This window comes from Symphalangus syndactylus, chromosome 4, assembly GCF_028878055.3.
Source record: "Symphalangus syndactylus isolate Jambi chromosome 4, NHGRI_mSymSyn1-v2.1_pri, whole genome shotgun sequence".
NCBI lineage: Eukaryota > Metazoa > Chordata > Mammalia > Primates > Hylobatidae > Symphalangus > Symphalangus syndactylus.
In genome coordinates, this window is record NC_072426.2 from 96,753,029 (window position 1) to 96,771,764 (window position 18,736).

Consider the following 18,736-nt stretch of genomic DNA (forward strand, 5'->3'; position numbering starts at 1 on the left):
TAGAAAAAATGACATTAAATGGCCTATTTACATGTTAAGGAACATGGAATTTTAATTTTTTCCTAATACTGTCTTCTGTCTCTTCATAGATGATTACTACTTTGCTTTTTGCCTAAAAAAATAGCGATTCTTATTCATGTCCAGTGACTGGTATTAAAGAGAGTATCTGGAATAATAATGTTAATTCTCCTATGTATCTGACATTTTATTCTCCTTATTTCTAATTTTATTTGTGTTTTTTCAGTTATATTGTCATAAGTTTATTTTTTCAAGGAATTATTTCTTGAATTTAACAATTCACTAAATATCCTCTTGCTAATTCATTAACTGACGCTTTTCATCCTGCTTTTTTTTAAAAAAAGAATTCTTTCAATACTTAATTTTACTTATTATAATTCTGTTGTATTTAATAATAGCATTAAAGGCTCTGAATGTGTCTCTATAGCATTGGCCTCAAGACATGGTATTTTTATATGTCATTCTCAAATATTTTTTAATTTTAAAATATTTCATATTCTAAGTTTGATTTCCATCTTGACCTGGTAGTTATAGGATACTTAACAACATTTTTTTGACGCTCTGGAATATTTACTTTTGCCTCTATTACATTGTATTTAATTTTTAAAATGTAGGTTATACAGCTTATACTTTGTTATATGTATTGAGATTTGATGGTTTTAGCCATTGATCTTTTTTTGTAATTGTTGTTACAAAGTTTAGCAAAAATACACTAAATCAACCTGATTATATCCTCAATTTTCTTATCTTTTGATCTATTTGACCTGTAAAAGCTAAAAACAGTGATAGTGGGAATATTTCACATATTACCCTTAGTCCAGATTTATTCTAGTGTAATTCTAATTAGTTTTGCTTTCTATATTTCAGTTATAATATTTGTCCATAAAAAGTTACAGCTTTATTGTGTCAACTATGAATATAAAATTAACTTATCTAACATAATAGTTTAAAATTTTTCTTTGAAGTATACTTTTTTTCTTCTCTTTGTCTCTTTTAAAGATATCAGAGTTTGATTTTGGCATTTGAACAAGTCTGAAAATCTTTGCCATTTTATAGGATCATTTAGCTCATTTATGTTTAGTTATATAACATAAGATGCTATAGTCTTGCATTATGTTTTTTACATGCTTCTATCATAATTATATGTTTTATGATCCATCTTTTGGTATGTGGACTGTATTTTGTATGCTTATTTTCTGTAGTGTAAACCTTCCATTCTACTTTTAACTCTAGTTAGTTGTTACCAGCCATTCTATAGATGTATTTTCTAAGTATTATTGTCTAGAAAAATTTAGTAGTTCTTGATTCCTCCTTGTATAAGATCAGGCAATTTTCATGCGTTTACTTCCGTCATCATCTCTATCTCATCTCATTTTTCTGACTTTAAAACATAATTTTAGCAATACTATATTAATGGCTAGTTTTGTCATGTTTTTTTAATAATTAGTTTTGACATTTGCATTCCATTTTGTAATAATAGATACAACAATCTTTTACAATTCTGTTTTAAATATATTTTAACAGTAAACCAAATTTGCTCATATTTTCGTTACTAAGGGTTTAAAATTATCTTTAAAGAAGCTAATTTTTGTTTCTGAGTATTTAAAAAAATTAAATCAATAAATCCTTATGTATGCAAAGAGTCAAAAAATATTTCAGTTGCCTTCACAAATTATTGGCAATTTAGCTGTATGTAGAATTTTTGGAACAAATGTGTCCTGTCAAAATTCCTTTGACATTCCTCTTACATTTTCTAGAGAAGCTTCAGCCTAGCCTCATTTTATGCTTGTATTTCTTACAGCATTGTTTTAGGTCATTTTTATTCTCCATTTAATATTTCGAATTCAAATATTCACCAAGTACAGGTCTAGGAGTTGGCCACATTAACTTGCTGAATGCTTTTGATCTGCATCCTAGATTCATTTCCCAGCTCAGGACAGGTTATTTTTGTTTGTTTGCTTGTTTTACATGCTTGCATTTTGTTTACAACTTTGATTTGTAAATATTTACTATTTATCACTTGACCTCTGTTGTCTTTTTCTCAATATCAACCAGCACTCTTATTAAACAAACAAACAAAAATCCCTATATCTTTCTCTATTTAGCTTAGAACTTCCTGGTTTTACTTCTATATCACTAATTGTGTGTGTGTGTGTGTGTGTGTGTGTAATTTTGAGCTCTAATACTCATGGCTTCTTAGATTAAAAAGTTGGCCAGTGCAAATTTAGTTGTCTTTTAACTATTTCTTTTTAAAAAAATGAGACACAACATACCATACAACTCATCCATTTGAAGTGTACGATTCAGTGGTTTTCTTTTTAGCATATTCACAGACATGTACAGCCATCACTACAGTCAATTTTAGAACATTTTCATGGCATCAAAAAGAAACTTTGTATTTTAGTTATCCTCCCCTCCCCTACAACTCTACCCATCACCCCACCAGCCCTAAGCCACCACTGATCTACTCATTATTTCTGTAGACGTGCCTTTTCTGGATATTTTATATAAATGGACTCTTGTTGCGGGAAGTCAGGGACCCCAAACGGAGGGACTGGCTGAAGCCATGGCAGAAGAACATAAATTATGAAGATTTCATGGACATTTATCACTTCCCCAATCAGTACTCTTAATAATTTCCTATGTCTGTCTTTACTTTAATCTCTTAATCCCATCATCTTCGTAAGCTGAGGATGTATGTTGCCTCAGGACCCTGTGATGATTGCGTTAACTGCACAAATTGTTTGTAAAGCATGTGTGTTTGAACAATATGAAATCTGGGCACCTTAAGAACAGGATAACAGCGATTTTCAGGGAACAAGGGAGAGAACCTTAAAGTCTGGCTGCCTGTGGGCTAGGCGGAACAGAGCCATACTTCTCTTATTACTGAAAACGGGCAAGGGAAATATTGCTGAATTCTTTCCTCAGTAAAGATTATTAATAATTAACAGCCCTGGGAAAAGAATGCATTCCCAGCAGGGGCCTCTAAAATGGCCGCTCTGGGGGTGTCTGCCTTATGGAGTTGCAGATAAGGGATGAAACACGCCCTGGCCTCCTGCAGCTCTCCCAGGCTTGCTAGGATTAGGAAATTCCAGCCTGGCGAATTCTAGTCAGACTGGTTCTCTGCTCTTGAACCCTGTTAAGATGTTTATCAATGACAACGCCTGCACAGAAGGATATGGAAGTTCCTTAGTAATTCTAGTTTCTCCCTGAACTTGTGATCTCACCCTGACCTTCTGCCTTGTGATCTTTTTTTGCCTTTGAAGCGTGTGATCTCTGTGACCCACACCCTATTCATACACTCCCTCCCCTTTGAAAATTGCTAATAAAAACTTGCTGGTTTTGTGGCTCAGGGGGCATCACGGAACCTGCCGACGTGTGATGTCTCCCCCAGACACCCAGCTTTAAAATTTATCTCTTCTGTACTCTTTCCCTTTATTTCTCAGACTGGCCGACACTTAAGGAAATAGAAAAGAACCGACATTGAATTATCAGAGGTGGTTCATCTGATAGACTCTCAGTAAAATGTGTTCAAGGTTCATCCATGTTGTAGCATGTATCATTGCATCACTCTTTTTTACAGCCAAATAATACTCATTGCATGGATATAACACATTTTGTGTATGCATTCATTAGCTGATGGAAATTTGGGTTATTTTCACCTTTTGGGTATTACCAATAATGCTGCTATAAACATCTGTGTACACATTTTCATGTGGACATATATTTTTATCTTGGGTATATACTGTAAGAGTGGAATTCCTGGGTCATATAGCAACACAATGTTCAAACATATGAGGAACTGCCTAGCTGTTTTCCAAAGTGACTGTGTAGCAGGACGAGCTGCAGACAAAACTCCTCAGACACCAAGTTAAAGAAGGAAGAGGTTTATTCGGCTGGGGGCATTGGCAAGACTCCTGTCTCGAGAGCTGAGCATCCTGAGTGAGCAATTCCTGTCCCTTTTAAGGGCTCACAACTCTAAGGGGGTGTGCGTGAGAGGGTTGTGATCGATTGAGCAAGCAGGGGATACGTGACTAGGGGCTGCATGCACTGGTAATTAGATTGGAACAAAAAAGGATACGGATTTTCACAGTGCTTTTCTATACAATCTCTATAATCTGTAGATAACATAACCAATTAGGTCAGGGGTCAATCTTTAACTACCAGGCCCAGGGTGTGGCACCGGACTGTCTGCTTGTGGATTTCATTTCTGCATTTTAGTGTTTACTTTTTCTTTCTTTGGAGGCAGAAATTGGGCATAAGACAATGTGAGGAGTGGTCTCCTCCCTTAACTGCACCACTTTACATTCCCACCAGCAGTGTGTGAGAGTTCCAGTTTCTCCTTATTCTTACCAATTCTTGTTATTATCATTTGTTTTTTTTATTACAGCTATTCTAGTAGGTGTGAAATATCTCATTGTGGTTTTGATTTGCATTTCTCTGATGACTAGAGCTGTTGAACCTCTTTGCATAAGTTTATTAACCATTTTTATGTCTTTTTTGAGAAATGTTTAAGTCTTCTGCCCTTTTAAAAAATTGGGTTATCTTTTTTGGTTGAGTTATAAAAGGCTTTTTAATACTGAATATTAGACCCTTATCAGATATATGATTTGAAAACATGTTCTCTCATTTTGTAGGTTGTTTTTTTCACTTTTTGGATAGTGTCCTTCAAAGCACAAACATTTTTTAAATTTTTATGAAGTCCAATTTAATCTGTTCTTCTTGTAGTTTATGCTTTTTGTGTCATGTCTAAGAAACTATTGCCAAATCAGAGGTCATAAAGATTTACTCCTATATTTTCTTCTAAGCATTTTGCAGTTTTAGCTTTTACATTTAGATCTTTGACCGCTTTTGAGTTAATTTTTGCGTATAGTGTGAGGTATATGTCCCACTTTATTCTTCTGCCTGTGGATACCCAGTTGTTGCTATGCCATTTGTTTAAAAAACTATATTAATTTCTCCATTGAATGGTCTTGGCACCCTCACTGAAAATTAATAGATCATAGCTGAATGAGTTTATTTCTGGATTTTCAATTATTTTCCATTGGTCTATAGGTCTATCCTATGCCATTACTATCTTGATTACTATAGTCTTGTAGTATGTTTTGAAACTGGGAAGTATGAAACTTCAAACTTTGTCTTTCTTTTATAAGACTATAAGATTGCTTTGGCTATTTTGAGTCTGTTGCAATTTTAGAGTCAATTTTTCCATTTTTACAAAAAAATGGACTTTGTGATTTTGATAGGTATTACATAAAATCTGAAAATCAGGGTAGTATTCCATCTTAATCAAGTCTTCTTAATCAAGTCTTCCAATCCATGAACATGGGATGTCTTTCCATTTATTTAGGTCTTCTTTAATTTCTTTCAGTAATATTTTGTAGTTTGCAGTATACCAGTCTTGTTCCTCCTTCAGTATATTTACTTCTAAGTATTTTATTCATTATATTTCTGAGACAGAATCTCACTCTGTCACCCAGGCTGGGGTGCAGTGGCGTGATCTCAGCTTACTGCAACCTCTGCCACCTGGGTTCAAGCAATTCTCCGGCCTCAGCCTCCCAAGGATCTGGGATTATAGGTGCCCGCCACCGTGCCTAGCTAATGTTTTTATTTTTAGTAGAGACTAGGATTCACCACGTTGGCCAGCCTGGTCTCAACTCCTGTCCTCAAATGATCCTCCCACCTTGGCCTCCCAAAGTTCTGGGATTACAGGTGTGCACCACGCTTGGCTGACCTCCCATTTTCTACCACATCGAGTTTAAAATCCCTTGCTTGGTTTTTAAAGCCTGAGTTCCCCACCCCTCAAAGAAAAAAAGGAAGATGAAAAATTCAAAGGAAGGTTGGGAATGGAGCTGACTGTTCCTCTCCTTGGCAAAGGCCTTGTGTCTCTGATATGAGGCCAAAATGTTTATCAGTGCTTGCTATGCACCAAGCATGTTTCTAAGTGCTTCATGGGTAGGTCATAGAGCCCCACAGCACTCTATTATTACATTTTATAGATCATGAAACGGAGGCACAAAAATGTTAAATAACTTTCCAAGGTCACACAGCTTCTGAGAGGTGAAGTCAGCATTAAACCCCTCAGCCCAGCTCTGGATCCCTGGATCCCAGAACCTCTCCAGCAACATATCCTACTTTAAGTATCCTTTTTCTGCTTCTGTGCCTAAGGGCATATCTTAACCCTGAGCATAAATTTCCTTTAGGGTCTGGCAGGCCATGGATAACATTCCTAGTTTCTTTTGCGGTTGGAATTTTGTATCACATTGGGTGTTTTTGTAAGTATTTCAATGAGGATTGTGAATCCAGCCCCACTAGTAACTATTATCTTAATTCAGAAGTCCTCATGGAATTATATGAATATAAATTTGGTTTTAATGACCACTCTTATTTTACAGATGAGAAAAATCAAAGCCCAGAATGACTAGGCAACCTCCAAGACATAGAACTAGTTAGCAAACCTGGGATGGGAACTTGAGCTCACCCTTACTTGGTTTGTTCCCTACTATGCCTTGCCAGGTAAACTCTCTAAGAAGCTGCTGAGGTGCAATTGCATCTTTCCTTACCTCTTTCCAAAGTACATCCTCAAAAGCCACAGGCAAACTTTGATTTGAGTTTTTTAGCCTGCTTGATTTCTACTTACATAGGAAAATGGAATGCACACCCTTACCTGAGAATTTCTCAAATTAGGCTGGTGACAAATACCTTTTAAAGCTCCTTTATTTGACATCCTATTAATTTTTTTAAACTCCCATTGTTTTGTTCCTGACAGATCTGTTATGTTTCAGGTGTGACACAAATGTACACTTAGAGGGAAACTTCTTTAATAAGTGATATTTGCCTCAGACTACTGAGGTTATTTTAGAAAACAAAAGCCAAAGTACACTTACCAGGACATTCACCTTGTCATAAATTTATCCGGCATATTTAATTGATCGAGATTTCTGAGTTAGACAGTTATCAACGCATGTGATAAATTGTTGAGCATGTGGCATTAATGAAAGGTTTTGCCGTTGTCGTGGGGAGGAAGCTTCCTGGCACATGGGTGACAGGGCCTCAAGACAATGCTGCTTGGGTTAGTAGCTGGGGCAGGCTGCATTTTATTATATGTGTCCAGAGTCTCATAGCAGACATGTAGGCTTGAGGAGGGGGAGGCAATATTTGTATCCCTACTAAAACCAATTATGGCAAACACTAATTATTCAGATTTGAGCCCTTTACTAAAAATCCCCTGAACTGGGTTTTTTAAGTCAGGCTGTCGTGGCAGAGCCAAGCAAGAGAGAAAATAATGGAATAATTGGAGGCTGCTGTCTTTTCACTTCCCACATAAAATTATTTGAAGAGACAGGCCAGAACTTTAAACAGGAGATACCAAGAAAAGTTGTAATTTGGATGTCGGCTGTCATGACTTTAGGGTGTTTGCTTAAAGAACTTTTCCCCCACTTTCTCTCCTTCCCCAGACATACTTCAATGACAATATCCTCACCCTGATACGGACCCTGGTGACCGGAGGAGCCACACCGGAGCTGGAGGCTCTGATTGCTGAGGAGAACGCCCTTAGAGGTGGCTACAGCACCCCGCAGACACTGGCCAATAGGGACCGCTGCCGCGTGGCCCAGTTAGCTCTGCTCGATGGGCCATTTGCGGACTTAGGGGTGAGTCCACAGCACCAAGGTCACCTGAGCTTGCTGTTTGGGAAAAGCTTGATCCTGAAGAACGTGGTATCAGATGTGACAAGCTAGGCATCTGTCTTTTCTCCTTCCTATTGTGGATAACTGTAAGAGGTGATATTTATTTATAGTTTACTCTGTATCAGGCACTTTGCTCTATGCATAGTCATTCATTTTTATCTTCATAGCAACCCTTTGATGTAAGTTCTAGTATTACACCTTCTAAGTCAACTGAGGCCCAGAGAGAATGAGCACCGGACCTATCGGGAATTTGCACCAAGGCATCCTGGCTTCAGAGCCAGTGGGCTTTCTCCCTCCTTGGTGTTCTCTTCACGTATCCTCTGCACAAGGTGGGAGGCAGCAGGTGATGCCAGCATGCAGCCAAGGTTGGGAAATATTTCCACAGGCTCTTAGCATAGCTTAGGGATACTCAACCCAACTATACATTAATAGCACATGGAGGTGGCCAGCCTCAGCCTACAGGTTTCTTAGTTTTTATATGTGAATATGACCCAGGCACTCGTGGTTTTCAAAGCACCAGGGTAGTCAGTAGTCAGGTGTACCCAGAACCACTGGCCAAACAAACAGAATCTTATGGGGATCCTTTAATGCCTGTAAATCAAAACCTAGATGTTGTAATTTCTGAGAGTGGACCCAGTCACTTTCCCTCATGTCCTCCCTGTGATGGAAGTGGCCAGCGTCTCCCTTCTGACTCCATGTACCTGCCTAGTGTAGGCACTGTGACAGAAGTGTGCTGTCTTTGCCCTTATTCCCAGCCCAAACCCACAGATGCATTTAAGAGATGCAGCCATAAGTCATAGAAACCGATAAACCTGTTACACAAACAATAGTGTTGCCCAGAAAGACTAAATAGTGGAAAAGGAGCCAATGAAAGGGTCTGTCTCTGTTTTTTCTGAAACAATGCTGCATACTTCCCCGTATTTTAGTTTGATCACGGGCTGGGACCTATGTTAGACTAGGCTTTTTTCGAAAGGGAATTTTCATAGCTAGTGGCTCTTTATACCTATCATTTACTTATTGATGTACTTGATTAGGATAAAGACTTTAGACAATGGTAAGATTTGGTCCCATCAGTGTTCTTTAGTATGAGACCAATATGAGAATTCCAATGATTGGAAGGACAAAGACATTTTATACCCAGTGAAGCCATCCCGCAGTGCCCAGTGCCCTTCCTATAATACAGGTAACATCTACCTGAAGCCACCTGGCCGCTGAAGCCAGCATTTCCAAGTGGATGCATTTGCTTTCACATCAGGCCCCAGACCCTGGGAAGGTGGCTGTGAACTGATCAGAACTGCGAATCCCAGTTATTCAGCCTGCAGATCCCTGGCTCCTAGGGAAACACATTCTCTTCCACCCTTGCCATCTCTGAGGTCTGTAAATTGTGCTTTTCACAGGGTCCTTACCTCCTGAAACAGTCTGTCACCATAGGACCTGGTGGGGTCCTCCTCCTCGCGGTGGTTTTCATTATCACCCAGGCAGTTTTGACAACACGATCCTATCACAGCGGTTACAGCTGAGCTGGGACTGAACATAATCACCATTTTGCAGAGAAGGGTTCATCTCCTCAGCTGAGCATACATCTGAGACCGTCAAGCTTTATACTTTGACTTAAAGTAAGGGAGAAGCATAATCTCCTTAGAGCTTTCAAACCCCATTGCGACAGGTGGAAAACTGGAGAGACACCAGAGGAAAGCCCCATTGTTACCTGATCCTTAAAAATCACACATATTGGGTGTAGTCTGTTAACAATGTTGACTTCTTCCACTGCCATCCCTTGGCACATGGACCCTCCAACTTGGGAGACACCAAAACAAGCTTTGATGAAAAGACCCATTTCCCTGCTGGCCCTTGATTTTCAGGCAAATAAAAAGGATGTTTCTCTCTGTTCTTTTGCTGTCTCCCAGGATGGTGGTTGTTATGGTGATCTGTTCTGCAAAGCTCTGAAAACATATAATATGCTTTGTTTTGGAATTTACCGGCTGAGAGATGCTCACCTCAGCACCCCCAGTCAGTGCACAAAGAGGTGAGTATTGGTTTCAACTCTGCCCTCCCACCTAATCACAGAAATATTAACATCCTCTCCTGTCTCCTACTGTAAAGGCAAAGGTCTGTATACATCTCCTCAACATGCAAATTACTCTGCCCATATTAAATCCAACACTGAGTTTGGAGGTGATGGGAAGCATTTTTCTATAATTACTAAAAGTAGATGTAAAGACATTTTGGTAAGAATTCAAGTTTTGTATTAATAGAATAATTCCATCACCCAATTACAAAAGTCTGAATACACAAACATCTCTCCCAAACTCCAGCTACTAGGATAACATCTGTTGGTACCTAATGTAGAGATATTTCACATTGCTAGTGTTTAAGATAAGTTTTTTTGTTTTTTTGTTTTTTTTGTTTGTTTGTTTGTTTTTTGAGATGGAGTGTTGCTCTGTTGCCCAGGCTGGAGTGCAGTGGCACAATCTCTGCCTCCTGGGTTCCAGTGATTCTCTTGCCTTAGCCTCCTGAGTAGCTGGGATTACAGGCACACACCACCACACCCAGCTTATTTTTGTGTTTTTAGTAGAGACAAAGCTTGTTGGCCAGGCCGGTCTCGAATTCCTGACCTCAAGTGATCCACCCACCTTGGCCTCCCAAAGTGCTGGGCTTACAGGTGTGAGCCACTGCACCCAGCCCTAAAATAAGTGGTTCTTCTGCCATATCTCAGAATCCCATATTTTTACTTCATACATTTTAAATTGACTCGCTTTTTAACTTTTATATATTTATTTTTGAGACAATTGTATATTATCACCTCAAGCAGAAAAATAACAGTTTAGATGTGCTAATTATATTTTTCTCATATGCATTAAAATAAATTCATAGCAGGCAAAAATTAAAAGTACATCCTAGAATTACCAAGATCAGTGAGTTCGCATAATATATCCCAGGCAACAGTGCTGCAGAGACAAACGTTTCTCATCCCTGCTTGCATAGCAGAATCACCTGGGGAGCTTTTAAAAAATATTCTGATTACTCTAATTTAACTGGTCTGGAAGGAAGAAAACATCATATATATATTTTAAAATATGTAAAAATTTTATATATAATAACCAGGGATTATAGTGTATAGCCAGAATTGAGAACAATTGCTATAGACCAGTGGGTTCTCAAAATTTAGCCATCATGAGACTCACCTGCAGAGCTTGTTCAACCACAGATTGCTGGACCCCATCCTCAGCACTTCCAATTCAGTAAGTCTGGGTGGGGTTGCTTAAGAACTTGTATTTCCTAGTTCCTAGGTGATGCCAAGCTGTGTGGCCTGAGGACCACACTTTGTGATCCACTGCTCTAAATGAAACAGGGTGACTTTCTTAGTCACATCTGCTGTTGACCAAAGAAAGCTCCAACTAATTGTGAAGAACAACAAAGTAGTGCTGATAAGTAGGCGGGGTTCTTAGATTCTACCACATGGTGAATTCCAAATTCCACATTCTCCCACCAAAGTAGATTTTAAAAGGTAAAGAGTGAGAATAGTCTAAGGAGACACTCTGTCATGGTAAACAAAGATCTTGTGATGTATATCTGGGATTGTCCGAAAATTATGAAATGAAAGTTGCATCACACTTCATGAAACCTCTTGCAGTTGGGCTACTTGGAAGTGACTTTGACCTTGTATAGAAAGGTACATGTAGACCACGAGAAGCGAAGTTTGGTTCTTCCATTTCTGGCTCTAATTCCACATCTCTGCCTGGCCTCCTAGCTGGCCTCCTTTATTGAGTTAAACAGAGGAAGTTTCCATTTAACAAGGAAAAGAATGTTTAAGGCCTCAGACCAGCTAGAAGTGCATCTTCCAGATCCTCTGAAAGTCTTGAGTAACCAGGCTATTGCTTTTGGTTCAGGGAGGGTTGAATTCTCTACTCAGTTACTCTCAGGAGGTGATATCTCTGCTTTCCCTGTCCAGGTATGTCATCACCAACCCCCCCTATGAGTTTGAGCTCGTGCCGACGGACCTGATCTTCTGCTTAATGCAGTTTGACCACAACGCCGGCCAGTCCCGGGCCAGCCTGTCCCATTCCTCCCACTCGTCGCAGTCCTCCAGCAAGAAGAGCTCCTCTGTTCACTCCATCCCGTCCACGGCAAACCGACAGAACCGGCCCAAGTCCAGGGAGTCCCGGGACAAACAGAAGTACGTGCAGGAAGAGCGGCTTTGATATGTGTATCCACCGCCACTGTGTGAAACTGTATCTGCCACTCATTTCCCCAGTTGGTGTTTCCAACAAAGTAACTTTCCCTGTTTTCCCCTGTAGTCCCCCCCCTTTTTTTTACACATATTTGCATATGTATGATAGTGTGCATGTGGTTGTCATTTTTATTTCACCACCATAAAACCCTTGAGCACAACAGCAAATAAGCAGACGGACCAAAAGTTATTTATGATTCTAGGGGAAAAATAACCCAAAGGCATGCTCCAGACATAAATAGCTCACTGCAGGAACGAGTTCACAGATTAGAAGGGAGCACTTGTGATCAATGTCAGTTAGGCAGAGCAAGTTTATTTAATGTAAAAGAAAAGTTGATTCTGATTTATCAGGATTATCAGGGTGCTTTGGGTTTTGATTTTGTTGTTGTTGTTTTCCTTTCTTTCTTTTTTTATACACACAATAAGTTAGCACATGTTTATTTGAAACAAGCAACCAAACAGCAATGAAAACATATCGATTGTTTCCAGTCTCTGGGCTGAAGTATTCCGAAGCATTTGAAAAGCTTTCACGATTTGTGTAGATGATTATGAAGGACCTGCTTGTTGCAAGAGAACATCAGAGATTTTTTTAGTTACTCACCAAGGCCTTTTGTCCCAGAGCCAGTTCCCTCTGGGAGTTCTTATGAACATTTCTCACCTTAATATGGAGGAGAGAATAGTATTCCAATCATGGTTGTATCAAATTCTAGTCATTTAGTTTAAGTGAAAAGAGGTTTGATTGCATATTAAATTGTTATTCTGTCTCCTTATGTTGCCATATGAATAGCTATCTTTTTTCTTTCACTTTTGACATTTGGGATGAAAAGCCATATGTATCATAAATATCAAATGTAAGTCATTAAAAACTGCCTTCCTGGGACTTTTACATCTTTTAAAAGGTGAATTACTTACCTTATGTACAGAATAAATAATGCTCAGGAAAGAGCAAGTATTTTTCCATGCATTCTCAGGGGATCTTTTTACTCCCCTTTGTTTGATTAGTTAGGGCCCCAATGCCAGGTAGGAGGAAAGGCTGGGGCAATGGTAGAGTGAGAGGAAGACAAACCCAGCTGCAGATCATGTTTTTCTAGGAGCCGACATGCTAAATAAATTAGAATGTAGGAGGATCAGCCACAGTTGACTCAACAAAGACAAAAGCCAGCCACCACCTTCAACTATTGGCGCAGCTGCACAGTGCTGGCTGTCCCAATGCAGAAAGCTGGTGGGAAAGAATTCTTCATCATCACTTTCTTTAACGTAGCCAATTTAGGCAGGGTAATGACGGCAATAGAGAGCTGCTCCTTGTCATTATGAGACGTGGGATAAGAAGAGTGCAACAGTGAGCCAAACACGTTTTGGTGTAGTTATTTTTTTCTTTTGTTTTCTTTCTTTTTTAACACTTAGTAAGCATGAGAGGAGAGGTAGAAAAATACCCTTTTTTCAACATATAGTTGTCAGATGCTTTGTGCATGCAAATCATGCTTTAGGCAGTGCTGTAGTTCTTAAAAATTGGCCAATTCACCATAACCAATTTCTCTTATGGATGGACTAGGCTGCTATATACATATTTGAAAAGTTTACTTCAAAGAATTCCATCGAATAGAATAGGGGTAAAAGGGAGGAGGAAAACATGTCACAGCTGTACCATCTCTAAAAAGGTGTTTTTATGGTGAATGTTTTGGATTTAGATTTTGGATCCCCTGTCCCCTCAAGCATGATAGTTTTGGAGATTTGCTTGCTGTGTGAATTGACAAGCACTTTTACTGACAAATAGTGAGGCTCAGTCAGAACCTCCACCCTCCCCCACACCAAAGACAGGGGCAGCGTAGTATTCAAACCAGTATTGTGGTGGAGAATAATTGTATACATGTAAATTAACAAGCCCTATGAGTGGAAGAATTTTTTCAAACTATTTTTGTCTCTTTATATATTGATTTATATTATGTATAACTATCTCTTTATATAAAACTGTATATAATTATATATATATAACTATATAATTATATATATATAACTATATATATATAACTATATATATGTATCCCCTAGTATTGGATCATGAAGAGCTCTTCATGCATTCTTTGCAAAGGAGGTTATAAAGTTACGCCCTCAGAACATTTATAACTATAAGAATGTGCCAGTTAAAGTGCTCAACAGGAAATATGACAGTTTAAAAGCATTGTAAAACTCACATAGCTTACTTCTCTCTCTAAAGTGCAACAAGGATGAATAGAATGGGCCAAGGTATGACAATTAATGGTTCTGCATGACCTAGCCACTGCTGGGGGTTTTCTTCTATAACGTTGTCCTTGTGAAAACTTTTGTGAAATTAAAAAAAAGGAGTTACAAATTTTATTCTGTTATTGGTTTGTTTATTTTTATTTATATTGTTCTGTTTGTGGTTTTATTTATTTTATTTTGCTTTTCCCCCCCTCCCCGTTCCCTCTCCTTTTCCCTTCCTTCTTCTCTTCCTTCCTTCTTCCACTTTCTAAATTGCTCAGCGCAATGAGGCTGTGCTGCTGCTATTGCTAGATTCCTTAGAGTTTGTTTTGGTGTTCTTGGGTGTGGGGTTGGGTAATTTGGGGTAATTCTCTCCATCTGGCTTGCCTTTTAATATGCACGTGGCCTCCCTGCCCACCCTGGTACCTTGCTCCAAGTCCGAAAGCATTTTCCCATCAAGAAACCCAGCTTCCTTCACTTCCCCCATTGCCACCCCCCAATCCCAGTCCCCCCATCGGTCTGTTCACATCTCTGTGTTCATCTTGGCAAGACCTACTCAATCAAGTGATGATGCCAGTTGGTAAACTTTTCTGGAAAACATTTACAGCTATTCCATTTGGCAAACCTACTTCTCTGTCAATATTTCATCCTCCTTTAAACCAGGAGGGTTATTAATGGCAAAAGCATTGGTCTTCTTTATGCTTGATCAGTATGACTCAAATTAAAAGTGTTCTGCTATGTATATCAACTCAATAGCCCACACCCAGTTATCTGGGAGCTGATGGTTCAGTCACTGTATTACCCAAATCTTTCCTGCCAGCTGCCTTTCAGACATTTGTTAAATCCCAACCAGAGATCGGGCAGATAGAGAGAAGTAAATCCGAAGTGCATTTTATATACAGTCTGTTAGCAACTCCAATGAGATGATATTGTGATGGGAATGGAATGGGAACAGACGATGATAAGAGATGGAATTTTGAGGTTTTCCTGGACTTTGGGCACACAGTCATGCCCCAGTGGTAGATAATTGAGAATTGACCGTATTTGACTAATGATAAATTTGATGATGGAGAAGGATCATTACTACTTCAATTTTATTTGCCAAAATTACTATATTATACTTTCCTTAATAGAGTGAAGAGTCCCCTCCATTGTTTTCTATCTGACTCCAAACTTCTCCTCCCTCTTTCGGTGGAACATCTGCTTACTTAGGAAGTAGGCATACAAGTTTCTTATTATTATATCTCTTCCTGTTCACTGCCTCCCGTAACAACAACAACAAAAAAGAAACAAGGAAGTAAGGTTAGAAAGTGAAAGAGTTCTTTGAAAATAAAGTATATACATTTAAAAAGTTAGGAACTCTGCTATCTGCACCATTCTAGAAGAGATTTGTAAGCCATTTAGTCCAACTTGCTTTGGGCTTTGAAAGGGGTGAACAATAAGTAGGTTGGTAAACCAGAAGGCACGGTGAAGCCTTCTCAGTGTCAACACTCGGGTGATCATGGCATCATCAGTGTCCCTAAAGTCTGCTACCCAGGGTTCTTCCCAAAGCCAGTTCAAATGGATGGAGAAAGCTGGACCCTTATACATACAGTTAAACTTCTGCCACAATTGGGACAGGTTTCAAATTCTGTTCTGAATATTAAAGATTATGACCCAGAACCTTACCATCGATGCTCAATAAATATTCGATATAAATTGACTTTACACATTTTTATACCTTTAACCATTTTCTATATTATCCTTGTCTGCTTGGTTTAATTTTTTTAAAAAATATGAGTGCCTCTACATGCCTCATGATGCTGCTGTGCTGGTGGCACTTTCTCAAGCTGGTCACACGGCTTCTGAGAAAGGGGAATAGCCCTGTAAGCTCAATGAGTAGAGAGACTGACTATGCCTCTTGGCAGCATCGTCAAGATCCCAGATGACCAGAAAAAGCTTTTGCCTGGCTCTTCTGCAGCATGGCAAAAGCCTAAAGGTGTCTGCATCCCGATAGAGACAATTAAATCAACCTGCCAGGTTCCTATAGCAACAGGCTCCTTGAAGGAGAAAGAGGAGAGTACAGAAACTCCAGGGCCTGTGGAAGTCAAGACAGGGTAAAAATCAATTTCTCAATCAGCTTCTTCAGCCCATCCCTGCTTTGTCACAATACGATAAGTAGCTGTGGGCACCTGTCACTACACTGGCTGACTGTCTCCCATGCAAGATTGCATGCCCATTGCAACCATTGGAGGTGAGAGGGATTATCCCCTGCCACCCGAAAGGGAGTAGTGAAGAATCTGTCTTCAGGGTGTTGGCTGGACCAAGGGCCACAGAGGAGGGCTGGGAGAGAAGTTTGCTCAAAGAATGGCAGCATCAGACTTTCAGTTAAAAGAGACAGAGTCATGGTAGCCAATTGCAAAGAAGTGAGAAGGTTTTTCATAAACGGTAATTGCTTTTGTTCTGGTACAAATAATTTGTATCTCTATGAAATAAGCATACTTTGCTCACAGAGAGGAGAGGAGGTAGTATGAGAGGGTGGGGACGGTGGAGGCATCAGGGTTTGCTGGGCAGAGGAAGTGTGCCAGGCTGTCTATCACAAATATGGGACAGGAAACACACAGCATTACTCGTGAAGGTCGAAGCTCCTTGTTAGCCCTTACTGTTCTCCACAGTTATCTCTCTCCAAACATAATCTTTTCTTTTTGAGCCTTTTCTCTCTCAACCTCAGCTTGTGGTGTAGTGAGAAGAGGGCCAATTATTCCAAATGCTTTTGTTGTATCATTGTCTCCCCTTTTCTGCAATCTTCTCTAGGGAGTACTGTGAAAAGGGTAAATCCCATGGCACTGACAACCCGCAGAGCCAACAGAGAAGCTCAATTCTCACAGTGCAGCCTGTTTCTTCCTCTGCTGGTGGCAGCTCAGTCAGTCCAGCTCTGGGGCCCTTCCCTGCAAGAGCCCATTCCTCCAGGGTGACCTGCAGCCCTGTGGCTGGAGGTTTTGACCCTTATTTTAAGCCCTGTGAGCTCAGTGATGAAACTAGAAATGCAAGAAACAGATGGCTCTCAGATGGGATAGGATGCCTGGTGAGTCAAAGCCAGTATTTCAGAGGCACAGAGGCACCTTGGGAGGGGAGAAACCCTAAGCTCCCCAGAAATAACACCAGGTTACCTCTTCCTCTCATTTACCTTCCAAATGAAGATGACCAACCACATCCCCCTCTGTCACCTCTGCTGCCACAATCCATGTTCTTCAGGATACACCCCAATATACACACCCCTGTTCTCTACCCCCAGCATCTCTGCTGAAGGGCATCATTTGTCATCACATTCAAGAGGTACGACCCATGCTTACATCATCCTTTAGTACTGATAGTACTCAGGCTAGTACTAAACTTACTCTAAAAGCTAACGCTTCAGCAACCGCCTTGGGCCAGGCACTCTCATGAGCACTCTTTAGTTACCTATACAAACTCAATCCTCACAACAGCTTCAGATGGAGATGCTGTGTCTCCATGTGAAAGACATAGAATCTGAGAGACACTAGAGTCTGTGAAGTTAGCCACTGTGATAAAATGCCCGCTGATATTATTCATAATACTCATAACCTTAACAACTCACATTTACTCACCATGTATCTAGAACTGTGTAAGTGCTTCAGGGGTACTAGCTCCATTTATCTAAACAACACTATTAGGAAGTTTGTATCATCAGCCCTATTTTACAGAAAAGCAATGAAGCTAAGATAAATTTGCTAATAACTTGTTCAGAGCCATGCAGCTAGTATGTGAGCCAGATCTGCTTAACTTTCACCTCCTGCCCTGCGCTGTCTCCTTAGCCTGCATCTCCTTGCTTCTTCACAGTGGACAGCTCATAGCATGGCTGGTCTTGATAGGTGACGTCTCCCAATGGCAGTGGCAATTGCTCTACCAGCATCTCTCTGCAGTTGTTTTCCAGATTTTTATCTTGTCCCACTAGCCCCCTCCCAGCCACAGACTGAAATGACTCTTCTTTCCTAACTCCACGAACTCCTGGCATGTCACACATTGTACTCAGAACACTGACAGCAGGAATCTCATCCTTAAGAAGCTTATTAAGAAATGAGGCTATTTTTCTCTGGCAGTGAGGAAGCCCTCCCCACCCCCGCTCAATTGCCCTTCTCATCTTAGAGATGAAACTAAAGCCCCTGGAAATCTTTCCGGTGTGTGAGATGAAACAGGGAGTGGAGATAAAGTCAGGGATTTGGATTTATCCTTGACCATGGCAGCATTCATTAGAGCTGCTTCCCTGAGTCCTCTTCCTCATGGTCAAATTTGTAGTGACCCATTGGCATTGTTTCTTCTTCAGAAGGCAAGATTCAATACATCAAATTGTCATTGTCCTACTTGAAGCACTCTCCATGGATGCTGAATGGCTGGCGATCATCGAAATGTGTGTTCCTCGGAAGCATGTTGGGAGAATCTGTTCATAAAATACCTTTGCCACCAGACATTTTAGTAAAACGCCCAAAGCATTCATATAGTTCCATTTCCTGAACATCCTACATAACCAAGTCTCCAAAAACACGCACATTTATATCTTAGGAGGCACCCAAATTAAACA

The 18,736-nt window shown here is 39.9% G+C and overlaps 1 protein-coding gene across 45 annotated transcripts in view; it reads left to right on the forward strand.

The window, feature by feature from the left end:
* KCNMA1 (potassium calcium-activated channel subfamily M alpha 1) overlaps positions 1-18,736 on the forward strand; it is a 779,318-nt gene that overhangs the window by 749,745 nt on the left and 10,837 nt on the right. For 20 of the 45 annotated variants that reach the window (XM_055275615.2, XM_055275620.2, XM_055275625.2 and 17 more), the window contains 3 exons: positions 7,476-7,670; positions 9,614-9,732; positions 11,659-11,883. In XM_055275615.2, coding sequence (XP_055131590.1) covers positions 7,476-7,670; positions 9,614-9,732; positions 11,659-11,883 — 539 coding nt within the window. Of the gene's footprint in view, positions 1-7,475; positions 7,671-9,613; positions 9,733-11,658; positions 14,293-15,174; positions 15,177-18,736 lie in introns of those variants that run through there. The other 25 variants (XM_063637484.1, XM_055275604.2, XM_055275594.2 and 22 more) reach the window with 5 other exon arrangements.